General features: G+C 40.5%; 3 protein-coding genes across 4 annotated transcripts in view; 1 reads left to right on the forward strand and 2 right to left on the reverse strand.

The window, feature by feature from the left end:
* The window catches only part of kcnc3b (potassium voltage-gated channel, Shaw-related subfamily, member 3b), a 74,239-nt gene extending 70,416 nt beyond the window's left edge, over positions 1–3,823 (reverse strand). Inside the window, exon 1 of one of the 2 annotated variants that reach the window (XM_031798981.1) lies at positions 3,277–3,822. The gene's annotated coding sequence lies outside the window, so the exon portion shown is untranslated. Of the gene's footprint in view, positions 1–3,276 lie in introns of both variants that reach the window. The other variant, XM_031798982.1, reaches the window with a different exon arrangement.
* A 6,247-nt stretch (positions 3,824–10,070) lies between these two features.
* On the forward strand, positions 10,071–12,182 carry si:dkey-197c15.6 (putative nuclease HARBI1). The gene is made up of 2 exons (XM_020454447.2): positions 10,071–11,065; positions 11,551–12,182. Exons 1-2 carry the CDS (start codon positions 10,372–10,374, stop codon positions 11,955–11,957), a joined length of 1,101 nt encoding a protein of 366 aa, XP_020310036.1. The 5' UTR covers positions 10,071–10,371; the 3' UTR covers positions 11,958–12,182.
* Positions 12,058–24,139, reverse strand: LOC109865915 (protein tyrosine phosphatase receptor type H). Its single transcript, XM_020454421.2, has 18 exons — positions 23,846–24,139; positions 21,776–21,821; positions 21,076–21,339; positions 20,471–20,737; positions 19,454–19,720; positions 18,872–19,135; positions 18,336–18,572; positions 17,909–18,175; positions 17,478–17,571; positions 17,341–17,391; positions 17,077–17,158; positions 16,747–16,837; positions 16,274–16,350; positions 15,678–15,812; positions 15,348–15,470; positions 14,931–15,091; positions 14,550–14,685; positions 12,058–14,087 (listed from the first exon to the last, which is right to left on the reverse strand). Exons 1-18 carry the CDS (start codon positions 23,915–23,917, stop codon positions 13,938–13,940), a joined length of 2,784 nt encoding a protein of 927 aa, XP_020310010.1. The 5' UTR covers positions 23,918–24,139; the 3' UTR covers positions 12,058–13,937.
* Positions 24,140–27,170: the final 3,031 nt, after the last annotated feature.

Consider the following 27,170-nt stretch of genomic DNA (forward strand, 5'->3'; position numbering starts at 1 on the left):
ATGAAAGACTCCATTTTGAAAGATACCCTGAACAGCGGTTATCTCCTCTTTAGCAGGCTGGAAATGAATGATTAATATATGAGCTTGATTCAGGAATAGACCCATGGACAAAGGACGGAGAGGCTGAAATAGAGGATTGGACATTTAGAAACGGAGCTGAGCAAAAGCCCTTTGGGTGCTGAGCCAAATGTCCTTCAGAATGGGTGTGGCGACTTAGTCTTGTGTGGGAGGTTTCGACATAAACAAATAAGCGTTAACAGCAGCAATTAGAGATTCAGCACTAGTCAAGTGGACAGCAACGGAATCCAAATCTCAAAGTCCAAACTCTGCATCAACATGATGCTGACCAATTGTCCTTCAGACATAGTGCTGCCCAAAGCTAGGGGTCAAGTCCACAATGTCTAGCTCATAGAAATAAAAGCCTTCTGTAGCACCCTAATAATTGTGTCACAAAGAATTATGTCACTAGTTCCTCACTGTGAACTTTGCATTGTTTGCGGCTCTTTGTGAAGCAGGGCACCCTTGCAAAATAGGCGTTGGTCTCAATGAGACTTCCCTGCATAAGTAAAGGTTAAATTAAATAAATAACGGCAAGGTCTAGTGGGTGGACACCGTTAGCATGCCATAGTAAATGTGTAGGGACTAGGGAGTAAGAATACCGAAGCATTCTATATGGAGATAGGATGTTATAGCACCCCTTGGTGGGTAAGAGGATAACACACCAGTAACAATCCAAAGGGCATTAAGAAAATGCCAAACAGAGCCTTGGTCATGTTCAGTAGGATCGAAATGGAAGAAAGCGCTCTGAAACGGAGTAAAACCAGGTGGTACTATTTGAACGTATCCAATAAGAAACACTTGTCTTTGTTTCCTTACGGTGGGGCCTAATGAACACAACCCAGGTGTGACAGAAAGAAAAGGGAGAAAGAAACAGTGCTGTTACCAGTTTAAACATTAACAGTCGTCATTTCGCAGGGGTGCTTTTATCCAAAGCGACTTACAGAACTGTGGACATTGACAGTGACATTTATATTCGGTATATGTGGCCCGTCCGGGAATAAAATCCACAGGTGTTGCTAGCTCCATGCCCTTACAAACCGACTGAGCCATTATCTCACTAACCCACAGCTCAACAACAAGGGATACTATTGGAGGATCATGTACACCAGAGTCATATCCAACCCCCCCCCCCCACCCCTAAGAAATTAGCATAATGACCGTAGAGTTTGAACTTTGAACCCTGTACCTCGTCTGTCACTCACGACATTAAATCTGGTCAGTTTCTTCATTAATGACACTGGCCTCCATGGCTCATTACAACCATTAGAAGCCTAAGGTGGAGTGATGGGGGACACGGTGTGAGTCACATTTAGGGATGGAATGAGGAACAGTACATTACCGCTCGGAGCCCTGGGTCTGTATTTTAAAAAATGTCTGGGAGTAGGAGTGCTGATCTAGGATTATGTCGTCGTCCCCTGTCCCCGTCCATATAAATTGTATTAATTATGGTTGAAAAGGCTAAACTGATCCTCTGAGGCTCTTAATGAATATGGTCCCTGACCTTTGAACCGGCTGATGATTATAGGCTACTAAAGAGAGGGGAGGTGAAGAAATTAGAAATGAGATGTGAAGTTTAACCATTGAAGTCAGGGATGGGAAAGCAGTAAAGGAGTAAAATAGCGAGACGTTAACGGAGAGAAGTACGAGAGAGAAATTGCACATGTTAAGAGTTAAAGGTGAGGGGTAAAGTCCTGATTTAATGAAAAAGAGACAGGTTAGAGTTAGGAGGAGATATGTGGGGTTATGTGATGGTTTTGAGATTGAGTTAGAGAGGCATTTGAGATAGATTTGGGTCACGTTCATTAGGCACTAAATGGCAGAAAACTACTTGGTTTTGTCCAGTGAGAAACCCACATTTCCCGTTGTGAACGAACACACCTAATGAACACGACCCCGGTTAGAGCTGGAGATGAGACAGATTTAGGAAGGGCGAAGCAACATGGGAAAGATGGAGATCTATTGTTTGAGTTGGATATAGATATGAGTTGAAGAGGTAGTTAGTTAGAACATAGCCTGGAGTAATGTAATACAATCACAGTTAGTTTATGGATTATACTTCTGGTGTGTTACGTATTGTTGGATCTATTACCTATACGTCTAGTATATTTATAAAAAATTGTATAACATAGACTGTAAATTGGGTATACCAAGTTATACAGTATTATATCAACTGGTATATACACGAATATAAACCTTTGATACATGCCGTTGTTCTAAAAGTAGAAGGAGGTTTTCTGGGTTACCCTCAATAACTATAGATGCAGCTGTAGATTGATAATACAAGGGGGGAAAGCAGTGGAAGCAACATGAACAGTGCAGAAAGTGCAGAAGTCAGATGGTAGCCTAAGCACAATAAGAGCCTACATACGCTCATGAATCAAAGAAAGTTTAGTACTAGGAAAGAGAGCGATATGCAGAACTGAGGACAGACTTTGTGCACACAGAAATAATGGAGTGAAAATGTGGATGGATCGTTGGTTGGTCAACTTGACAAAATGATCAACTATTGATGATGTGACTGGATAGGACGAAGAGTGTTTAAAGAAGAAAGAGCATCTAGTCTAGACATCAAACTGCCACTATTGACTTCCTGTATTAGGTGGTCCCTTAGATGCCATGCACATCCTTCCTTCCTGTCATCGTCCCCCCCCCCCCCCCCCCCCCTCCCCAACAGAGCTATATCAAAACCTCCATTTCAGGCCTTGACACTTCCCCTGTGCTACCCATTTACACACGCACACACACCGAATGAGACAGACACTCAAACACACTAGCAAAACAACAGACAGACAGGCACACCCACACTCAGACAAAAACACATCCCTTTAAGAGACATGTAACTATAAAGACCTACTTGGGGAAACGCCCACCTCATATATGCAATGTTAGGTTATAATCTGGCATATATCAAAGTGTAAGTAAGAGTACGGGCTATGTAACACTATCAATAAGTTATCTGAATATTAATCTGATAACCCAGTGGAGAGCTTTATGTTTTTCTATTTGAACACATAGTACTGATTTACTGATTGCTCACCTTGTTATTGAATAAAAACACCCCTCGTTTGCATTAGGTCTGACAGTGAAGAGAACAATACCTGTTGAACGTAGACGCTTTGCCTTTATTTTTGGCCTGTAAGGCTCGATGATTTTCGAATAAATAGTGTTTAATACATGACATCAATTCACAAATACACACACACGATCAATACTCACTTGCTTTTGTTTCGGGTTCGTTTCGTGTGCGTGCGTGCGTGCAAGATCACGCACATTAACTCACAAGATCAATCAAAATGTAGTTTTCTTTGTAAGGTCGTTTTTTTGTATGCTTTCAGAGATAATATCCATGCAGTGTCCTGTCGGCTTTCAGATGACAGGGTCTCTTTCCGAATAATAATAATGAGACAAAATAGGAGTGTCTGTTGTTGAAAATTACGTTTAGTTATCGTTATTGTCGCTTATTACTTCTACCTAAGATCATGCTGACGACAATACATTACTCTCACGCATTCAACGAATCAGAATTTACACAGAAACTGTCTCAGGCTGTTTTTTTCTCGGTTTCGATGCCCCTCTCCCACCTCTGTTATTGCCAAAAAATGATTCCCAGTCTTCCCTATGGTGACTCTACGCTTCTACGCGCAGGGTGTAGCTACCATTCAATTCTTTCTAGATCTCCTCCTCCCAATGTCACAATGGAGATATTGTATAGCCTGTAGACAACTCCTCTCCTTATTTCTTCGCGCGCACGTTTCTGCCTCTCTGTTTGCTTGGAGGAGCGTCACCTTCTGCACTGTCCCCCCCCCCCCCCCCCCCCTTTTTTTAGATGACACATGTGGGCGGGTTAGAGAATAAGGGAGAGGGTGGGGGGGACCCAAACGAATATAAAGGCTAACTTGTGATACGATTTCAATGACCTTTCTTCGAAGAAAAAAATTAAACCAAGAAGACAACAATGGGCTCACGACTGTGAAAGCGTCCGTGTAAATGGGCCTATAGGCGAAAAGTAACCCGTATTTAACATTTTACTCACACACACATTTACATGTTCGCTGGCACGCACACACACACACACACACACCCGTTTGACTACAGGTCCCCATCCTTGATTCAAGCATAGCTGACATCACAACAGTCGTGATATGAGGGAGGAAAGAGTAGAGCTGAAAGCAGCACGCAGACCACGGAGAAAGAGAGGTATTCATAGAGGCGGAGTGGAGCGGGATCTAGAAATGGAAACATAACCTACAGTAGTAATTTGTTACATAACAGCACGACAACACTGAAAGTCTCCGATTAAAATGGAATATCTTCTATCTGTATCATACCTATAGGTTTTTGTCAATGCTGTAAATGAACCTATGCATTTGTAAATGCTTTTGAAAATGTATGAATCAATGTTTTCTTACTAAAACGTGTTTGCTCCCTCTCTTTGATTGGCATGTTATATAGCCTATTTACCTACAGAGTAGGTGACTAATTCAAAGTTGTGTTAAATCATTTTGGTACAGCATACACTTGACTTCTTGGCATAAGTATACTGTGCAATATAAGTATGCAATGTATGACACATAACCAGAAGAAAACGTTTTGTGCATCAAATATCTCACCTGGTTGTATTTGGTTACAGTTCAACTAAATGAACCATTTATATAAACATTGAAAGACCTATCTACCGTATTGGTTCTGATTTGTTACGGGTGGAGAATGCACCTGTTTCTCTCCGTCAGCATCTCGAAGGTATGCTGAATGGCACTGCGGAAATATTATGGAAATAAACCTATCATCCATGCTTCTCTGCTCTACTTGACAACTGTCACCATGAGTGCTGATAGCAGTTGGTGTGATTCAACCTCTGTCTCTGTGGAGGACTGTCTATGACGAGCGATATACCATCTGGGCTCGTGGAGACATCATCTGGCCAAGTTAAGCGCTGCATGGTGTACTGAGGCCAAACGTTTGTCACATCGCAGATGATACGTACAGCAGGTGGAGGATACTTCAGACAGTGTTTATAGCGGATCAGGGACCTCATGGCCCCATACGGAGGACCATAACTTGGGTGCTGAAGACCTCAGGTAAGCCAGCACAATGTATTTGGGCCCTAGTAGAATAGAATGACATCATTTAAATGATATAAATCTATTATATTCCAGTTGATTATATTCGATGTTAAATCTAATATATTACTTTTCTGATCTGTTATATTATTCTATACTGTTCTATTCTAGCATAATGTTCCCAAGTGTAAATAACAGGCATCACATATCATGTATGAAGCAATGCATTGGTCTGAATTCTGTTCAGTCGTGTAAAGTACATTTTGGGGATGACCAACAAGCTGATGAAGAAAGCTGGGAAGCTTTACTCTTATCGAAGACCAAACAAACGATTACAGTGCTTATTAAAAGTATTCACCCCCTCATATTTTGGGGGTTACAGTTACAAAGTGAGATTAAAATTGATTTAATTAGGATTTTACTCTGTTATGGCAAATTGGAGGATGGGAATAATTTTTTATTTTTTTTAATCCTCCACAGCGATGTAAGATTCATCAACAACTACAGGAAGCACTTGGTTGCAGTCATTGCAGCTAAAGGTGGCACAACCAGTTATTGAGTGTAAGGGGGCAATTACTTTTTCACACAGAGGGATTGGGTTGTTGTATCATTTTGTTTATTAAATCAAATGTATATACTCAGGTTCCCTTAATCTAATATTAGGTTTTGGTTGAAGATCTGATAACATTCAATATCAAAAATATACTAAAATAAAGAAAACCAGAAAGGGGTCAAATACTTTTTCACGGCATTGTAAAGACTATTTGCTAGACTTAGATTATTCAAAACATGGATGTCAACCCATTTGTAAAAACCAGGACAAATAGCAGGACAAATTATACATAATTAATAGGTTATATGTTGCCAATTCACTAATGGTCACATACTGTACTTTTGTATATACAGTTGAAGTCGGAAGTTTACATACACTTTAGCCAAATACATTTAAACTCTTTATTTTTTTATATATTTTTTTACAATTCCTGACATTTAATCCTAGTAAAAATTCCCTGTCTTAGGTCAGTTAGGATCACCACTTCATTTTAAGAATGTGAAATCTCAGAATAATAGTAGAGAGAAGGATTTATTTCAGCTTTTATTTATTTCATCACATACCCAGTGGGTCAGACGTTTACATACACTCAATTAGCATTTGGTAGCATTGCCTTTAAATTGTTTAACTTAGGTCAAACGTTTCAGGTAGCCTTCCACAAGCTTCCCACAATAAGTTGAGTGAATTTTGTCCCATTTCTCCAGACAGAACTGGTGTAACTGAGTCAGGTTTTTAGGCCTCCTTGCTCACACAAACTTTTTTAATTCTGCCCACAAAATTTCTATGGGATTGAAGTCAGGGCTTTGTGATGGACACTCCAATACCGTGACTTTGTTGTCCTTAAGCCATTTTGCCACAACTTTGGAAGTATGCTTGTGGTCATTATCCATTTGGAAGACCCATTTGCGACCAAGCTTTAACTTCCTGACTGATGTCTTCAGATGTTGCTTCAATATATATCCACATAATTTTCCTCCCTCATGATGCCATTTATTTTGTGAAGTGCACCAGTCCCTCCTGCAGAATAGCCACCCCCACAACATGATGCTGCCACCCCCCGTGCTTCACGGTTGGGATGGTGTTCTTCGGCTTGCAAGCCTCCCCTTTTTTCCTCCAAACATAATGATTGTCATTATGGTCAAACAGTTCTATTTTTGTTTCATCAGACCAGAGGACATTTCTCCAAAAAGTACGATCTTTGTCCCCATGTGCAGTTGCAAACCGTAGTCTGGAATTTTTATGGCGGTTTTGGAGCAGTGGCTTCGTCCTTGCTGAGTGGCCTTTCAGGTTATGTTGATGTTGGACTCGTTTTACTGTGGATATAGATACTTTTGTACCTGTTTCCTCCAGCATCTTCCCAAGGTCCTTTGCTGTTGTTCTGGGATTGATTTGCACTTTTCGCACCAAAGTACGTTCATCTCTAGGAGACAGAACGCGTCTCCTTCCTGGGCTGTATGATGGCTGCATGGTCCCATGGTGTTTATACTTGCGTGCTATTGTTTGTACAGATGAACGTGGTCCCTTCAGGCGTTTGGAAATTGCTCCCAAGGATGAACCAGACTTGTGGAGGTCTACAAAACATTTTCTGAGGTCTTGGCTGATTTCTTTTGACTTTCCCATGATGTTAAGCAAACAGGCACTGAGTTTGAAGGTCAGCCTTGATATACATCCACAGGTACACCTCCAATTGACTCAAATGATGTCAATTAGTCTATCAGGAGCTTCTAAAGCCATGACATCATTTTCTGGAATTTTCCAAGCTGTTTAAAGGCACAGTCAACTTAGTGTATGTAAACTTCTGACCCACTGGAATTGTGATATAGTGAATTATAGGTGAAATAATCTGTCTGTAAACAATTGTTGGAAAAATTACTTGCATCATGCACAAAGTAGATGTCCTTACCGACTTGCCAAACTATAGTTAGTTAACAAGAAATGTATGGAGTGGTTGAAAACTAGTTTTAATGACTCCAACCTAAGTGTATGTAAACTTCCGACTTCAACTGTACTGTATAGTGTATTTGCTCCTACAACCTTAGAAATAAATGATTGCATTTTAAAATACCTTTTACTACACTCCTATCAGAAAGCGTGTAATGCACCCAGAAATATCATATCTCTGTTGGAGATTATTTTTTAAAGGAACCCTATTACATACAGTGGGGCAAAAAAGTATTTAGTCAGCCACCAATTGTGCAAGTTCTCCCACTTAAAAAGATGAGAGAGGCCTGTAATTTTCATCATAGGTACACTTCAACTATGACAGACAAAATGAGAAAAAAAGTCCAGAAAATCACATTGTAGGATTTTTAATGAATTTATTTGCAAATTATGGTGGAAAATAAGTATTATCACTTAAGTTTAAATGTACCAAATAAAAATAAAAAAATCTAAAATTTCCGTCACATTTTTAACTCTACTGGTAGTTTTGTCCCCCAAAATTTTGGTGCGTGCGCCCTAGCCAAACAGTTCGCAGATACAGTGCGGGTAGGCTAGTCTACATGATGAGATTACTATAGATATGAGCAAGAATATTTTTATTTGTCAAACGGCAGTCAAGCATCGATCATCATGTCACCAGAATAAGACCCTTGGAAATGTGCATCAAGATCACCGTGCACTTCCCCACCCTGTGAATTTCTTCAGAATTTATTTAATCTGCAGCCTAATAAACTGCATGGTTTCCTGAGTCGTAGTGGGAGGACCACACAGTATGTCATTGCGTAACTCCAAGTTTACTTCGATATCATGGTTTTTATAGCAATATTTGGTAATAAAGGCGTTTCTACCGCCATTTCTCGCATAATACATTTTAACTGACACAAAAAGATCCCAACATGTCGAACGAACCAGAGTCGGTGTGTTATTATCTATAAACACAAACCATCTTGGTCTGTCGGAATTTATAAAATTGTACCCGAAACTTTCTGTTTCCATCAGAGCTGTCGTGATTTATTTTATACAGTACGACTTTACTCGCATAAAAACTGTGGATGGAAATGTGGTAAGGTGCTTAAATAGTTACCCAGAAATATTGGATATCAAAATAATAACAGCTGTGCACTGGGCCTTTTAACAAAGCATGTCTGAGGGTCTCGTGTACACTTAATAAGGTGGGCTACTAGTAAATATTGGAGTACGTAGTTATATTAGGCCATCTAATGAAAATAATGAGGTAATAATATAAGAATTCCGGTATTGGAAGTTTTTGAGATTCATAATGCAGGTGATTTATGTGTCTTTGTAATGAAATGGCAGGGGGCCAAATCTGATCCATACCTGTAGGTGGCATATATAGACCCCTTTCTGTGTTAGCAAACATTGCCGCATGAGGGCGATCCGCGCCAGTTGGTGGCAGAAAAAAAGGGGAGTTCTTATAGAACAGCAGCGAAAAAAAGTGCATTTCACACTACTTTTGGATTAGAATTACATTTTAAGGCTCGTCTGAATGTCCTGCTTAATATAATGTTTGTGTCATCATCGCAAATCAATTATTTTGCAAAGATCACAACCGGAAATAATCTTAGGGACTGTTCATGCAAGAATCAAAACATAACTGTAAGCATATGAGAACCCAAGACTGTTATTCTTTTTTTTTAGGATTAATCAAAACGTAAATCTAGGCTATGTTGAAAAGGCGTAGATGACGATGGCTTTCTTACTGCCCTTTCTTACTGCCCCCAATAAGTCGGTCAGTGTGCCGTGTACTGGAAAGGGGTCGATATCCACTCAGAATTTTGCACGCTACATCTCATTCTTACATATTGATTTTGTTTTTGATGTATTGAGAGGGAAATGATAAGGTTTGCCATATTTTCATTTAAATGTGATATTCTGAATTTGGGAATACAATATATTGTATATAGTGGTGTAAAGTAACTAAGTAAAGAAAATATGTACTTTTTACTCCTATTATACATTATACATTTTCCCTGACACCCAAAAGTACTCGTTAAATTACGAATGCTCAGGCAAGACGTCAATATGGTCCACTTCATGTAACGCGTTGTCATCCCTACTGCTTCTGATCTGGTGGATTCACTAACCATAAATGCAGCATTTGTTCATGAAATGTTGGAGTGTGCCCCTGGCAGTCTGTACATTAAAAACATAAGAAAATCGTGCCATCTAGTTTGCTTGCTATAAGGAATTTGATGTATAGCATTTACTTAGTCCTTTTTTCCACCAATCTACTTAAGTACATTTAAAACCAGATACTTTTTAACTTTTACTCAACTTTTACTCAAGTAGTATTTTACTGGGTGACTTTTATTTTAGCTTGAGTTATTTTCTATTAAAGGTATCTTTACTTTTACTCAAGTATGAGTATTGAGGACTTTTTCCCACCACTGATTTTATCAATACATTATTTTGAGAGTCTGTAAAATACGTGTCATACTGTACATTTGCAGCAAAGGCTTCTCGAGCCCTCCAGCCCATAGATGGCAGTGTACCCATTGGGTGTAACCCTTTACAGACCATGTCCACCAATGAAGGTGTACTTCCTTCCTCCACCACGTTTTTCATTGTTTACAATCGTTCGGCGCAAAGAAACTTGTGTATTTGAAGCTTAACGTGAATGAAATGTGACATGTTTAGGATTTAGATAAGTAGCTTCCCGGAATGTTCTAATTTCATGCCGAGCATCCAACACGGGTTCTTTCTCTGCAAACATTTGCCTGTTAGTCTAGCCTAGACATGGCTTTTGCTCCCGCTGTGTGGTTAGCTGCTCAAGCAGAACTCTACGAGGACGACGAAGAGGCCGAGGTAAACAACTTCCCAGAGCCACAGAAAAACTACTTGGGCGATTACAATGATGATTATTTATTTGAGAGGTTCCGTTTAACTAGACCTTGCATTAGTTTCATCACGGATTGCGTCAGGCTCCGGATGAAAGTCACGCTCCAGCAAATGAATGGACCTTCCGTCGATGAAATGGTGATAGTGGCACTGGACTATTACGTAAATGGTATTTTGTCGACCAAAGTCGTAGATATGATTCAAATGGAGCAAATGGAGATTCACGAAGTCATCAACAATGTCTCCAAAGTGTTGTCAGGTATGGTCAGGGAGTTTATCACTTTCCCGGCGAATGGTGAGGAACGAGCAAATGTGGCGCACGAGATCAAGAAAATATGCGGGATTCCGACCTCCATGGGCTTGGTGGGATGCATGCATGTCAAGGTGAGACCACCTCATCACGACAAGGAAGCTTTTCGGAACACAATGGATAACCACACCGTCATGACCCAAGTCATATGCGATTGTGAAGGGAATTTAATGAGTGTTGAAAACTGCTGCGTTGGCAGCACACCAGAGCAAACCATATGGGATATGTCGGATATTGCCCAGCAACTAAAGCATGGAGCACATGGGACGCATTGGATCATTGGTAAGCTAATTCTACACAGGAATATGTTTTATACATTTGTTATCACTAGAAATACTGTGCAGACCCACTAGCCACCCCTGTTATGAAGGGTCTCCAACTCAGGGTCCTTGGAGCGCTATTAAGTGTGCAGGCTGTTTCAGCCCAGTACTAACATCCGTTTTAAACCATCAACAAGCTGAAATCAGGTACGTTGGTCTGGAACAGTTCTGAGTGAGTTAGACCATAAACAGTGGTCTAACTTTAGGTGGGTCACTCCGTCAGTGTTTTAAAAAAAAAAGTCTGTGTGATTGTGAACAAATTAGGATAATCAGGGTGGAAGATGAATTGACAATCAATGAACTGTATTTCATGGTCAACTGGAAGGATCTTTATCGTTTGGAAGAATTGTTTTTACCCTGTGTCTTGAACGCTTTATGCATTTGTTTTCAGCAGATTTCACCAATGTTCATACTTGCCTCTTTTTTTGTTCGTTTGATCCCACAAAGCCGGAAAAGGCTATGCGTTGAGCAGACACCTCCTGACGACCGTTTCACCAGCCAAAGAGAAGGCGGATCGGCGGTTCAATGCAGCCCACGGCATGATCCACTCGGTCCTCCAGAGGACCATCACCTTGGTGAAGAGGCGCTTCAGGTGCCTGGCCAATCTGGGCCACGTGCAGCAGAACAGTCTGGACAAGAAGGCTGAGATCATCAAGGCCTGCTGCGTCTTGCATAACATCGCCAAGAAGTTTTCGGTGCCTGCGCTCAACGATACCGTGTTAGAGACTATGCACCCGGCCAAGAATCACCAGGTGCCGGTGGTGGAGGTGCCTAGCTACGCAGAGAAATCCAGAGCTGCCATTATCGGCATTTATTTCTCGCATTCCTCCGGGAATGACGGCATTTCAGACTGAGGACAATGGAAATATTTGTCTAAAATGGTTGTTGACATTTGGGTTTAATAGGAGGATGGTTCGGTCCCTTATTATAACAGTTTGTGAAAGTAGGTGCTACTGGATTGACAAAAAGTATTTTATTTTATCACGCTTTGTGATACATGAAAACCAAATGACAATACTTTGGGTTTATCTATTTACATGTTTTTATGCATTGTCAATAAACGTCAAGTAAGAATCTAATCCTCCCATGAATCATTTGAATTGCAATTGAGAAATTGATAGACTAAAATTGACATTTATTGAGAACACAAGCAGCATTTTCTAACACAATGATACAAAAAAAAGTACCTGGGTGAATGTGAAGTGTGCTGAATTCTCCTGAACATAGCCAGTGAATGATTACATACAATATATGCTTAAACATTATGTACATGTGAATATATTTAAATAAAAATCTTAACATACAGAAGAAATGAGCAAGATGAAACTTTTTGTTTAAGTCAATCACATTGGTGCAATTTTCACAAACATATGGTACATTTTCACAAACATATGGTACATTTTCACAAACATACGGTACATTTTCACAACTCAAAACAGATCATCAAAAAGGCTCATGATTCAAATCTTAACGTTTTCAATTGACTGATTACAACAAACATTCAGTCACTTGTTCACTGCACCAAATCATTCTTTCAATTTGGATACATATTCAGTCTACATTGAACAAAAATCTAAACATGTAAAGTTATGAGCTGAAAAATAAATCCTACACATTTTCCATCGCACAAAAGTCTTATCTCAAATGTTGTGCACAAATTTGTTTACATCCCTTTTAGTGAGCGTTTCTCCTTTGTCAAGATAATCTATCCACCTGACATGTGTGGTATATCAAGAAGCTGATTAAACGGCATGATCATTACACAGGTGCACCTTGTGCAACACAATGCCACAGATGTTTCAGGTAATATGCAATTGGCATGCTAATTGGAGGCCAACATTGTTTTACAGAATTTGGCAGTACGTCCAACTGGCCTCACAACAGCAGACCATGTGTAACCACGCCAGCCCAGGACCTCCACATCCGGCTACTTCACTTGATGGATGTTGCATTTATATTTTTGTTCAGTGTAAGTATCTGCTTTTCAAAATGTAATACTCACTTTACTTTTGATATGATTTGTCATTTGTTAACAATACAATTAACTCAAAACTAATAACTACTGAACCAAAATGATGTATTGCCTAGTTACATTTACATTTTTGTAATTTAGCAGACACTGTTATCCAGAGTGACTTTAAGGAGCAATTACGGTTAAATGCCATTTTCAAGGGCAGATCGACAGATTTTTCAGCTAGTCGGTTCAGGGATTCGAACCAGTGAACTAGTTAACATGTATAGTTTGATAACTGCTGAACACTACAATTCTATATTTTTATCTCATAAATCTTATCAATTTGACATGAATTTCTGTTGGAAGGTAAAAACAAATCATACATGGATGTGGCTGTAAATACTTCATCATCCTCCTCCATCAGTCTGTGTGCTTCAATAGGACAATGTGGAAAGAGTCGCTATGTGCTACCATTGGGAATAATAGTGTATTAAAAACTGGGTGGTTCAAGCCCTGAATGCTGATTGCCTGACAGCCATGGTATATCAGACCGTATACTACAAGTATGACGAAACATTTATTTTTACTGCTCGAATTACGTTGGTAACCAGTTTATAATAGCAATAAGGCACCTTGGGGGTTTGTGATATATGGCCAGCGCGATGCAGCTTGCCTAAGAACAGCCCTTAGCCGTGGTATATTGACCATATAGCACACCTCCTTGAGCATTATTGCTTAAGTAAGGGGCATTACAAGTGTTATCAGTTTAGAATTTTGTACTTAAGAGAGTTTTTCAAGTATACCATTTACATCTGAAAAATGTTCCAAAGTGATTGGAACAATAAAACGAACTCACAGCAGACAATCCATGGCCTTATCTTCAGGCCTTTGGATTGGCAGCTTGGAACTCCCTCAGTGCTGTGGCGTTGGCGTAGATCAGGTCCGAGTTCTCGTAAAGGGCCTCTTGTATCATCTTCTCTTTGGGCTCCAGAGAATCCATGATGCATTGGTGCAGGAAAACATACTGCGACTAAAAGAGTGTAAATGGCCATGATAAGCCACAAATGGAGCCTCATAAGTCATGTATAAATTTTTTATCAACCCTTTAGTCTTTAAACCCAAAGAGGGCAGGGCTGCGGAGCTGTGTGTTACGCCACTGGTTATAACTACAATTTAAGTATAACAAAGAAATGTAAGATGTGTCAAATAAATGATATCCAGCTCAGGCCTCCAGCTATGCATTTGGTTTGCTAAGTGGCTAGATGTCAAGATCAAGCTTCTAGGTTACAGTAGATCAAGCTTCCGGATCAAGATCACTGTTGCCTAAATTGTTTTGTGCATGTTCGGTAATACCGTATACCCCAGTATGGTACAGAAACGGTATGACAATCTAGATATCGCCCAACCCTAATCAATAGATATTGTCCATATTTTAGGGTAGTACCTAGCGTTAATGTGGTGATCGTTTCTATGAGGCTAACACAGGCCTTACCTCTGTCTGAACCATGAGCGGCCGACTCAGCCTCATCTTGTGCACAAAGGCAGCGATTCCCACCGCCTTCTCCCTCTCCAACTGTTGTAGCATCACGTCCAGAGCAATGATGGTGCCCGTCCTCCCCACCCCAGCACTGAGAGACAGGGAGAATGATGTAAACATAATGTACACCAACAGAACAATATAGTTCAATGAAGAGACCACCTAAAACTAGGCCTATACTTGAACTGTCACCACCAGTCATTGAAAACACACCTCACTTGTTGGTTAACGGTGCATTCTTCAAACACCGCAATAGCGTTGCCACATTGCACATCCCTATTTAGAATTTTTCTCTGTGTAGAGTAATGGCTGGGTGTTGTAGGTACTGTACGTTACCTGCAGTGCACCACAGTGGGTCCGCTGTTCTCTTGGCTCTCTATGTGCTGTCTGACCAGCCCTCTGAACTGGATCAGAGCCTCCGTTCCCTCTGGGACTCCGTGGTCGGGCCAGGCCGTGAAGTGGAAGTGTTTCACAGGGCGCTCCTCAGATGTGTCCCTCTGAAAGACAGAATTATTTAAATGCAGAGGCGATATTCACACGGGTAGTAAGCAGAGAATGCACTGAAAACCTTGTCCAGGGGGGTGTTCAGAAGGGAGAGAACATTTTGAAACAGAGTGCTACCGAAAGGAACTACCTGATCTTGTCCAATAAGATCAGAGATGTTCATTTTTTTGTAGCAGAACGTTTTGCAACTGTGTGCCCTACTGAACATGATGACCCAGATTTCATAAGTAGAACAAGCACTTTGCTTACACTTTTCACTACAAACTCCCGCAGGGTCCAGTTGGTTTCCCTTTTCTCTGACCTGACTGTTACCAACAGGTCTCCGTACAGGCAAGGGGTGTAGTCCAAAGGCCAGTACTGCTCACATTTAGTCTAGGGAGACACAGACAGAATAGGTGATTGTTTCTATATAAATACAGTACATAGAATGAAATCTGTCAAATTGCCATGTTCTGAGGGGCTTTGCCCGTTCTAGTGATTCTATTTCTATGACTATCACGGTTTATCTGTGATGTCACCACATTCTCCACACACACAATGCAAAGCAAACACATTAAGGAGGACTCCAGCAGGACTCACCCTCCCTCCTTCGGTGCAGTTGGTTACCATGACCACACCCTTTACCCTTTGCTCCCAGATCATTCTCCAGAAGTCGTCAACAGTGGTGGGCAGGGGACCCTGTGCAGCGATGTACTGTCTGCCGTTACCGTAGCCCTGAGACAAAAAACACCCGGGTTAAGAAAACACACCTATTCGACTTAGAGTAATCCATGATGACTCAGATGTGTAAACATTGACAGGTGCAAGAACTTCCTCTAAGGCATCATATTATTCAGCGATACCGTAACGTGACACTAGAATATTTTTTACATTATGCCATTTTATAACTGACATAAAGGTTTGTGTGGGGATGTATTGGAAAACATATACGGGGCAAATAACTTGTAAGATTGGTGAAAGTTGACCTTTGGTGTTATGCAATGTTTCAAGCCAACCCTTTACCGTAAGTAGGCCTTTTACAGCAGGCTATCAAGGTTGAGATCAACATAGTAGATCATTCTAGTACTGACCTAATTACTGCAGTCACAGTAAGAATAGCTGTATAGGATATCTAGGACTGATATGGACATTGCTCTGTATTAGGAAATCCATGACTGATATGCTGCTGTACGTACTGGCATGTAATTGGCATTTATGTAGTCAGAGCTCATGTTGTGGTTTAGGATGGTTAGCTTCACCCGACACCAGTCATCTGGAGAGAGAGAGAGAGAGACAGAGGGAGAGAGAGAGACAGAGGGAGAGAGACAGAGAGAGAGAGAGAGAGAGAGAGACAGAGGGAGAGAGAGAGAGGGAGAGAGAGAGAGAGAGAGAGAGAGAAAGGATTTAAAACGGTTGATGATTTAACAACTTCACTTTGGGGATTAAAACGATTAAAACTATAACCTCAAATTGTATCAAATCTGCAGGTGGGGTGATTAAGCCAAAACTCTGCCTGGAATCTGAGGGATATCTGATCCACCCTATTATACTTAGTCGATTGGCTGACACAAAGTTCAACTATTGCAATAAAAAGTGGTGATGTCAATTCAACAACGGTATGTTGTTCACATGATGTGTACTGTAGAAATGGCAGCCAGAGTACACTTACATGGCAGTACATTGGTGAAGCGGTTCTTGTTCTTGTTCTCCTCCAGAATGGCTGCTTTTTGAGTCTGCTCTGTGCCAACAGGGACGAAGTCCTGCATAGAGATATGAAGCATAGATCGTGCATAAAGTAAAGTAAAACAAATGGATGTTTACATATTCAGAAGGGTCCGCTAAAGTTTTATGCGCAGACAAACAAGATGGATTACAAGACGACAAAATGAAAAAAATGCATTCTAATACGGTAGGGAACGTTGGACAATCGCCCAACCACTTTGCATTGCCAACACCATGATGGAAACAAACAGAGCGAGCACGTTATCCTTATCGCTACCTCATACTCCTCACTGAATCCTCTGTTCGTGTCAGCGCTCATTGTGTGGTAGTGGTCTGAAAACTTCCCCGTGGGAATAGCTCTGGGGGAAAAAGGGAAGATAGTAAGTTCTCAGTTGAATATTCCAAAGTAGTTACTGTTATTAACAGCTGTGGGGTCTAATACATGTCTTTTTGGCTTTGCTGCACATAGTCGCTAAAGGGTTGGAGTTTAAGGCTAAGTCTGACTCTTAAATACTGAAAATGAACTCTATACTGTACATACTTGAATTTATTGCTGGTTAGTTTGGATTCCACAAACAACAACTTGGGCCGGCTATTGGAAACGGAAAAGAAAAGCATTGATTATTGAGTCCACATGGTTTCCTTATCGAACGTCATTGTGAAGGCAGCCGCACCGACCTGAATATTTCTGGCTTCCGACGCCATATGAAGAAAGCCAGACAAACCAGGAGGCAGAGTAGCAGCACAGCCATGACTGACCCTGCAATGACCCCTATAGGGAAGAAACCTGGGCTTTAGTATGAGCGCATAGGGCATGACATGTTAATAAATGGGTTATAGGTTTACTTCTAAACATGTAAGAGTAATCTGAGCAAATGAGCAACACACTTTTAGTATCAAAAGATCATATAAAACAAGATGTAAAAGCTCTCCATTTTGAATACAGGAAGCGGGTAAGATCCCATGGTTTTCCGCCAGAAGAAGGCATGGCAGCTACATCACATCATGCTGTGTGTAGATGCTGTTATCGGTGGTAATACAAGTATCATTGACCAATCATTGAACCTTTTAACATGAAATGCTTAAATATAAATGCTAGGCTCACTCACCTCTTGGGTCTGTATTACAGCTGAAAGAGACAGCCTTACTTATCCGACGCCCAGAGATTGAGGCCAAAGACACTCGATAGGTCTGGGCAGGTTGAACCCCATTGATGTCCACCTTCCTCACCCACTCTCCCTCCACCCTCTGAGGGCTTTTCCCAGTCACATTCACCTCCACACTGGTCCATATTCCCTCCGGCACATCCCAGGCCAGAGAGAAAGCGTAGCCACTGGACAAATAGTCACATCTCGGTCTTATCAGGGCTGGGGGAACTGATTAAAACAAAAGAAGGAAGATGTCACCTTAACTCCCTGCTAAAGTCACTATCCTACAGGTGTACCATAATACATCAATGCTAGACTACTAATATATTTAGTGGGAAAGTGGACTAAACACAATAGGTCACTTTGACAAAGTAAGAGACTGACTCACCCACAGTCTCCACCTGTTCACACAAGGGAAGTCTTGTAGAATCCTTTTCAAACCAAAGAGTCACTGTGTACTCTGCCCCAGGGTAAAGGAGAGTGAATGACAGATTGCCATTAATGTTAGAGGCGACATGAGTCTGACTTCCATTATTGGCTACTCCATTGGAGACGATCTCGGACAGGAGCACAGTCTGAATGGATGAGCTGGTGACCTCCCAGGATAAAGTAGAGCAGAATATCTCTGCAGGGAAAAGCAAGGGACTTCTGTTGATAGCGTTCACATTTAACGATTGAATTAGGTTTTTATGTGTCAAATGACTGTGTTATTCAGGCAATACTTCTGCTGAGTTTTCGACTCAATCCTTCTCCATAATATATGAAACTCTAGACCATCTGGACTATCCAAATAAAGTGGGACCGACTTGAAGAGCGAACTTTCACTGTAGCCACAATAAAACAACTGATTGGACAATTTTAGGGTAAGAACTGTGAGATGATTCTAATTGGGAATCAAGGTTTAAAAAAAAAAAGCTAATTTACTTGTTACTGTGAAGTTGCTTTTTCCACTGCTCTTGATGCCTTCAAACACAGTGAAGAGGGTGAAGGCATATCTTTTCCCAGACTCGAGAGTTGAAACTTGATGTGTCACTGTTTCTCCTGCATTAAGAATGTCTTTATTTTTCACATCGTCGAAATGCAGCACATAACTAGAGACTCCTTTCGCCGGCCTCTTCCACTCCAGAGTTACACTGGTCTTATTTCGGTGTGTCTCTCCTACAGTGACAGCCTCGACATTAAGGGGAGCTAATACAGAGAGAAGAAACATAACCAATCAACACAGTCAATGCACCGCTTCAAAAATGACTACCGTACATGTCTGATCTTTAAATAACCCCAATAACTATTCAGCATCAGAAGATTCCAGAGTTAAAAAGCATGAATCCAAATCTAAAATGTTCAAATTTAATAACAATATTTCTGAGAAGACAAACCATATATATATATATTTTAAGGTTGTAGATACATTAAATACTGATATATCTCACACAAGGGTGATCCATGAAAATACTGAAAGACAATCTAGTACCCCCCCCTCCAATTTCTAAAAATAAATAAACTTACCGGTGACTGCAGACAATTTACTTCCAACAGTACTCCTGACACCTTCAAACACAGAGAAGAGAGTGAACGTATATTTTGTCCCAGCAGTGAGAGGTGAAACTATGTGTGTCACTGTTCCACTTTCATCAGATGCAGGGATGATAGTATTGTTCTCAGAGGTGCCCAGCAGCTCATAAGTGATCCCTGTGCCATTCACTTTGCTCCACTGCAAAGTTATACTGGTCTCATCTTGCCCTGTCACATTGACATCACCTACACCGAGGGGACCTAAGATATAAAGACAGCAAGATGACAATGACAATTAATGCATTCACAATGTGTATTTAGAATGCATTCACAATGTATTTACAAGGCATTCAAAATGCATTTACAATGCATTCACAATGCATTCACAATGTATTTACAATGCACTCGCAAAGTATATTTACAATGCATTCACAATGTATTCACAATGTATTTACAATGCACTCGCAAAGTATATTTACAATGCATTCACAATGCATTCACAATGTATTTACAGTGCACTCGCAAAGTATATTTACAATGCATTCACAATGCATTCACAATGTATTTACAATGCACTCGCAAAGTATATTTACAATGCATTCACAATGTATTTACAATGCACTCGCAAAGTATATTTACAATGCATTCACAATGTATTTACAATGCACTCGCAAAGTATATTTACAATGCATTCACAATGTATTTACAATGCACTCGCAAAGTATATTTACAATGCATTCACAATGTATTTACAATGCACTCGCAAAGTATATTTACAATGCATTCACAATGTATTTACAATGCGTTCACAACTCATGTCACTCACTTTGTAGATTTTAGAATGTGTAGATGTAATATTATCTTAAGACATCATAAGCAAGATATTATATGCCATTTAGCAGACACTTTCATCCGAAGCGACTTACGGTCATGAGTGCACACATTGACAGGCATTGAGAGGCATTTAAGGATGCAAGAAATGACACAGAATCCAATTCTCAAGAGACTCACGGGTGATTGCGGAGAAATTGTATCCCGTGCTTGGTACTACTTTGAACACAGTGAAGAGAAGGAACTCGTAGTGTGTCCCAGCATTGAGAGGTGAGACTGTGTATGTCACCGATCCATCCACATCAGATACAGGGACGGTAGTATTATTAGTCCCATCCGTGAACTGCAGCTCATAAGTGATCCCGTTCCCATTCACTTTGTTCCACTGCAGAGTTACATTAGTCTCCTCTTGCCCTGTCACATTGACCTGAGCTACATTTTTGGGAGCTGAGGGGGAAAGCAGAGAGGCAAATCAAATATGACAGAAGCATGCATGTACTTTATCACGGAACCGCAGCCAATAACAGCCCGACGCCATTCTCCGGTTTGTTCCAACGCAGAGTTATACTGGTATCATTATGCCCTGTCACGTTGACATGATCTACATTGACAGGAGCTGAGACACAAAACGTTTTTTTTTTTGTTGTTGAAAAAGGTCAGTTGTATTTCCTTAAACCAGTATGCAAATGATTTCACTGTACAGGTACAGTGTACTGTATACGTTCATGTATGAACAGCTTAAAGACCTATATTAATAGCTGAAAATGTATCCAATGTCCACCTACCAGTATCAGCTGTAAAGTCAAATCCATCGCTCCTGTCACTCTCACGTACACTGAAGAGAGTGAAGTTGTATTCTGTCCCGGGAGTGAGAAAGGAGACTGTCTGTGTCTCTAGCTCCTGATTTTTTTCCGTGGTGTTTATCAATGATGTCCCATTTTGGAACTGTAGTTCATACGTGTACTCCGGTTTCTTCATCCACTGCAGAGTTACACTGGTCTCATTTTGCCCTATCACAGTGACATTTGCATTTGCTACCGCCGTGGGAGCTGAGACACAAAACAGAACAATTCAGTCAGTAAAATGTTTTGCAATATCATTGTTCTCCCCCAAAAAAAAAAGGACTTAGTCTCATCTGCTATGACTTGGGCCCTGTGCTTTGTTTTGATCATCTCACATGGCCTGGATTTGAATCTTTCTTTTCAGCTTTTTCCGTAAATGAGACCCCCCCCCCAAAAAAATTAAAATAAATAAATAATCAAGCAAGCAATGTCTGAAGATGGTGCTGGAGCATCTGACTTAAAGTGAAAAGGGGACCGTTTGATGGGAAAATATAGGGTCAAATCCAATTCATGTTACATGATTAACCAAAAAACCCAGGGCCCTAGCTATGACATGTAATATAACTCAAATATCATGTACACGACGTTAAAACATTACACAATCACCCGTCAAATGATGCAGGGTATGAGATTGAACACATACCTGGATTAAGGGTTGAAGATGGGATTGAAGGTGTAGTAGATTGGCACTGAAAGCAGAATTACAGCTATGTTAGAAGAACATACAAAAAGATGGGACACTGGTGGCAAGACACACACACACACACTAACATAGCTTCAGTATAACTATATTTAGTAGGTGGGTTATAACAGCTGTCAAATGAACTACACATCTGACTGATTCTCCAAAGTGTGTTCTCACACTCCTTCTGCTCCTCCTTCCTGCTTTTACATTTCATACAGCTGTTGTCATTTCTGCTTTTTCTCTTCTCCATTACCCGAACGTTGTAAATCAAACCATGTGAATTATCTGAAATGGCCCTCCCTCCCTTCTCGAAATCCCAAACTGTTTTGGTTTTCAGCTTTCTGTAACAAGCATATTCACGCAATTTCAGCTTGAATGTGTTTGCTTTCACCTTATTAGTCTCTCCTACTACTTATAGTACTTGTATAAGGCAGTGTAGTAGGCTATGTTGATTAGTGTCTTACTAGTATACAGTATCATGGGGAACCAAAGAACAACTGTACAGTATTTGTACAATATATGCAGGACAGAGGAGTCTATCGCTTACAACATCAGTTCTCTGGAAATGATTGTGTATTTCCCCAAATTGTGACACAAACCTCAGAGGTCCAAAAATAACTCACGCTATCTTAGGGGATCTTATTCAACCTTAATTACATGCGACTGTTATAATTCAATTGACCATTCAAATTGGCCTATTCCTAATTCCAATGTAAACTTACAAAACCAGTTACGGCTAACTATCAGTAGCTAACAATGTTTAATGCCACCACTGCATGTCCAATATATCACTATGTGTGTTTATTTCATGAGAATAACTCAAAATATACATTTTTTTTATTATTTATTTCCCTGTGCCTCCTTTTGCCATTGAAATGCTCAGCCTGATCGTGTGATACAAATGTAAATATATTTACATATACAGCCCTGATTGGCGGATAGGATAATCTAGACTCTGGACTAGAGCCTACCTCGCGTACTCCTTCAAATTAGGAGGATACATATGCAAATATAGGATGACTGGTCATTGGTCAGAATAATTTGATCAGATTGTGATGTCATGCTGTGGTCCAAAAACTCCCTCCCACCGGAACAGGTTGAAATTCCAGGCATTTTTTAAATATATTTTTAAAGCTTTCACAGGGTGTTATTTCGACCTCATAGTGTGTAAATATCATAATAAAAGGAAAATCACATTTTTGACTGCACTGCCCCTTTAAAGCGTTAGGAACATTGAAGAAAGTGTATGATGGTTGCATTCATAAGGGTTACATATCTCCCCCAATAAATCGATCTCATTTTGACTACAGTAAATGTCAAAATTCCAGCTGATGTCCGACAGCAGCTAGACTTATAGAGTATCAGAGATCAGTTATAGAGATCAGTTTCCAATCATCTGGTTGGGGGAGTATCTGCCTTTTGATAAGAAAATAATTTCAGAGCGAACACTACAGCAAGATGCATTAAAGGTATGTCTCCTTAGGCTGTGTTTCACTAGCAGCCCAATTCTGACATTTTGCCCAATTATTGATCGGATCTGATTGGTCAAAAGACTAATTAGTGGCAAAAGATCAGAATGCCTGTGTAGAAGTAAATTCGTATTGAATTACTTTGTATAACAAATATATTTTGTTTGCTGCTTTTAACAAAGTCAAGTCATAAAATGTTACTGTACAATATCTATATTTAACAGTACACCTGTTAGAGTCAATTCCATTTGAATTCAGTCACTTCAGAGGAAAAAATTGAATTCCAACTCAATAATTGTTTATTTTTAACTTCTTGAATTGGAATTCCAAGAAAATAGACCCAAAACCTGCGTAACGCAGCAATTCATGTGCACTGTACTGATTCAAGTGTTGTTGCCTTTTCATTTAAGCTTTAATTGATATAGGCATATTTTCTGCTCTAAACAAACTTTTTTTCAAGCAGACAAAGTTTTAAAAACTATCAAACCACTAGCATACGTCAAACAACAGAGGCCCGGACTATTCAAGTGACACAAGAAGCAAAGTGAAAATGACTCACCCACACTCCTGCCACACAGAGGCACATTATAACGTGAGATAATCCCATTGCTAGTGACGAAGACCACACCATGCCAAGGCACGGTACAAATGTTGACACCAATGACTATTTTCTATTGAAATTATTATCAACTAAAAGCAACAGTATCTTGGCCCTCCTAGGTTATCTTCGTGCCCTGATTATCCTACACCGATCCTTTATTTGCTTAATTCCACCAGTGTTGACTTTTCATTTTCTCACACGTCCTCCTCTCGGTCACCTCTGATCTCATATCATGGCTGTCTGCAACTTGTTTTATTGTTACTTCTCTTTTTTTCTGCTTGAAACAACCACAGAGGGAGAGAGAGAGAGAGAGAGAGAGAGAGAGAGAGAGAGAGAGAGAGAGAGACATTTGCCCCGCCTGTTACTTCCTTATTATCTCATCACCTCCTGTCAAGTCTTGGAGAGCATCTCTATCGTGTAAATGTATTAGGTTCATGCAAATTGAACATATGTTTACTCTTTATCAGTTGGACGATTGAGTGCTGTCTATTAAAAAGCGAAATGGGGAAAAGGTGTTGGCGTGTTGTTGAGTGTGTCTCGGTGTGCATGTGGGGTGTGTAAGGAAATTAAGCAACAGAAATACGTAGCGCTAGGTGTTGAATATCAAATCAAATCAAATTCTATTTGTCACATGCGCCAAATTTGTGTAGACCTTAAGGTTAAATGCCTACTTACAAGCCCTTAACCAACAATGCAATTTTAAGAAAAATACATGTTAAGTAAAAAAGAAATTATAAGTAAAAAATGTAAATAACATATAATTAAAGAGCCGCAGTAAAATAACAGTAGCGAGGCAATATACAGGGGGTACCGGTACAGAGTCAACGTATATGATACAGTAGCTGTTTCTGTTTTCATAGCTGTGGTTGTGTGGCTTTGCTGCTTGAGTGACAGGAACAGAATCGGTATTTATGGTTTTACAGAGAACGGCAAAATCTAAGTACTTTGACCTTGTGGTTTTCAAGCAACAGAACAATAAGGAAATGGGCCCAGAAACCACTGATAACACATTTGCATAGTAGCGACACGCTAACAGGCCAAATAAAATATGACTTTGTAATACTTCAATAAAACATTAGAAAAATGAAAGACTACTTTGACACACAATGAGGAATTAGAGAGAGAGCACGAGGTAACACAGCACTGAAGTGGAACCTTCAAGTTCAGATTTGAAAGGGTTCATTCACCTCAAAGGTGGCACAATTTGACTGTGTTTTACATTGAACTCTGCAAATAAATGACTATTTCCCAAAAGTCACATGTCTGTATGACATGTACTGTACACCCTTTAGAAAAACAATGGAAAAGCATGGCAGCATGCAGTATTTGATGAAAGACTTGTTTTTTCCAGAGGTTTAAAAAAAAAATGTATTGTAAATGAGCTGGGTGACATCGTACAACGTCACGATAACTGCTATTTTCTTTCTATTTACTACAACTATTGAGATGAGGAATCGGTGTGGGTGCGAGCAGGGCGGGGGATCTTCTAGTCTTTATTTGGAAGCCCCTATTGACACCACGAGTCTACTATCCTGCTCTCAAGTACCAGATCAGGTTTTTCCAGTTTTCTGTGCACACATCAACACTTTCCGAGGCAGCATATTCTCTCTGCCTGCCCACATATGCAAATAGAAAAAGGCTCACTCTCATCTGTAGAGTCCCAAATCAGGTGATTAAAACATATGGGACTGTGTGACAGTATGCCTAACCAGAGATCTGTCAACACTGAGTATACAACACATTAGGAACGCTCAGAACAGCCTCAATTGGTCGGGGCATGGACTCTACAAGGTGTCAAATGCGTTCCGCAGGGAGGCTGGTCCATGTTGACTCCAATGCTTCCCACAGTTGTGTCTGGATGTTGGCTGGATGTCCTTTGGGGGGTGGACCATTCTTGATACACACGGGAAACTGTGTGCACCTGGCACCTTCTACCATTCCCCGTTCAGAGGCAGTTAAATATTTTGTCTTGCCCATTCACCCTCTGAATGGCACACATACACAATCCATGTCTCAAATGTCTCAAGGCTTAACAATCCTTCTCTAGCCTGTCTCCTTCCCTTCATCTACACTGTTTGAAGTGGACTTAACAAGTGACATCAATAAGGGATCATAGCTTTCACCCGGATACACCTGGTCAGTCTATGTCATGGAAAGAGCAGGAGTTCTTAATGTTTTGTAGACTCAGTGTATTATTTAATTTAATTTATTTCCCCTTTATTTAACCCGGTAGGCTAGTTGAGAACAAGTTCTCAATTGCAACTGCGATCTGGCCAAGATAAAGCATAGCAATTCGACACATACGACAACACAGAGTTACACATGGAATAAACAAAACATACAGTCAATAATACAGTAGAACAAAAGAAAACAAAAAGTCTATATACAGTGAGTGCAAATGAGGTAAGTTAAGGAAATAAATAGGCCATGGTGGCGAAGTAATTACAATATAGCAATTAAACACTGGAATGGTAGATCGGCAGAAGATGAATGTGCAAGTAGAGATACTTGGGTGCAAAGGAGCAAGATAAATAAATAAATAAATACAGTATGGGGATGAGGTAGGTAGATAGATGGGCTGTTTACAGATGGGCTATGTACAGGTGCATTGATCTGTGAGCTGCTCTGACAGCTGGAGCTTAAAGCTAGTGAGGGAGATGTGAGTCTCCAGCTTCAGAGATTTTTGCAGTTCGTTCCAGTCATGGGCAGCAGAGAACTGGAAGGAAAGACGACCAAAGCTCACCAGTGAGATATACCTGCTGGAGCGCGTGCTACGAGTGGGTGCTGCTATGGTGACCAGTGAGCTGAGATAATGCGGGGCTTTACATAGCAGAGACTTGTAGATAACCTGTAGCCAGTGGGTTTAGGCGACGAGTATGAAGCGAGGGCCAACCAACGAGAGCGTACAGGTCGCAAAAAACGGATGGCACTGTGATAGACTGCATCCAGTTTGTTGACTATAGTGTTGGAGGCTATTTTATAGATGACATCACTGAAGACGAGGATCGGAAGGATGGTCAGTTTAACGAGGGTATGTTTGGCAGCATGAGTGAAGGACGCTTTGTTGCGATATAGGAAGCCGATTCTAGATTTAATTTTGGATTGGAGATGCTTAATGTGAGTCTGGAAGGAGAGTTTACAGTCTAACCAGACACCCAGGTATTTGTAGTTGTCTACGTATTCTAAGTCAGAGCCGTCCAGAGTAGTGATGCTGGACGGGGGAGCAGGTGCGGACAGTGATCGATTGAATAGCATGCATTTAGTTTTACTTGAGTTTAAGAGC

This window comes from Oncorhynchus kisutch, linkage group LG20, assembly GCF_002021735.2.
Source record: "Oncorhynchus kisutch isolate 150728-3 linkage group LG20, Okis_V2, whole genome shotgun sequence".
Classification (NCBI taxonomy): domain Eukaryota; kingdom Metazoa; phylum Chordata; class Actinopteri; order Salmoniformes; family Salmonidae; genus Oncorhynchus; species Oncorhynchus kisutch.

Excerpts from the sequence above, each read along its gene's own strand:
- LOC109865915 (XM_020454421.2), bottom strand. The coding sequence starts at position 23,917 with ATGGTGTGGTCTTCGTCACTAGCAATGGGATTATCTCACGTTATAATG. Across the intron at positions 18,176-18,335 it reads TGAACAGGTGGAGACTGTGG|TTCCCCCAGCCCTGATAAGA; the intron begins GTGAGTCAGTCT and ends TGTTTTAATCAG. Across the intron at positions 16,838-17,076 it reads GATTCAGTGAGGAGTATGAG|GACTTCGTCCCTGTTGGCAC; the intron begins GTAGCGATAAGG and ends ATCTCTATGCAG.
- si:dkey-197c15.6 (XM_020454447.2), top strand. The coding sequence starts at position 10,372 with ATGGCTTTTGCTCCCGCTGTGTGGTTAGCTGCTCAAGCAGAACTCTAC. Across the intron at positions 11,066-11,550 it reads TGGGACGCATTGGATCATTG|CCGGAAAAGGCTATGCGTTG; the intron begins GTAAGCTAATTC and ends GATCCCACAAAG.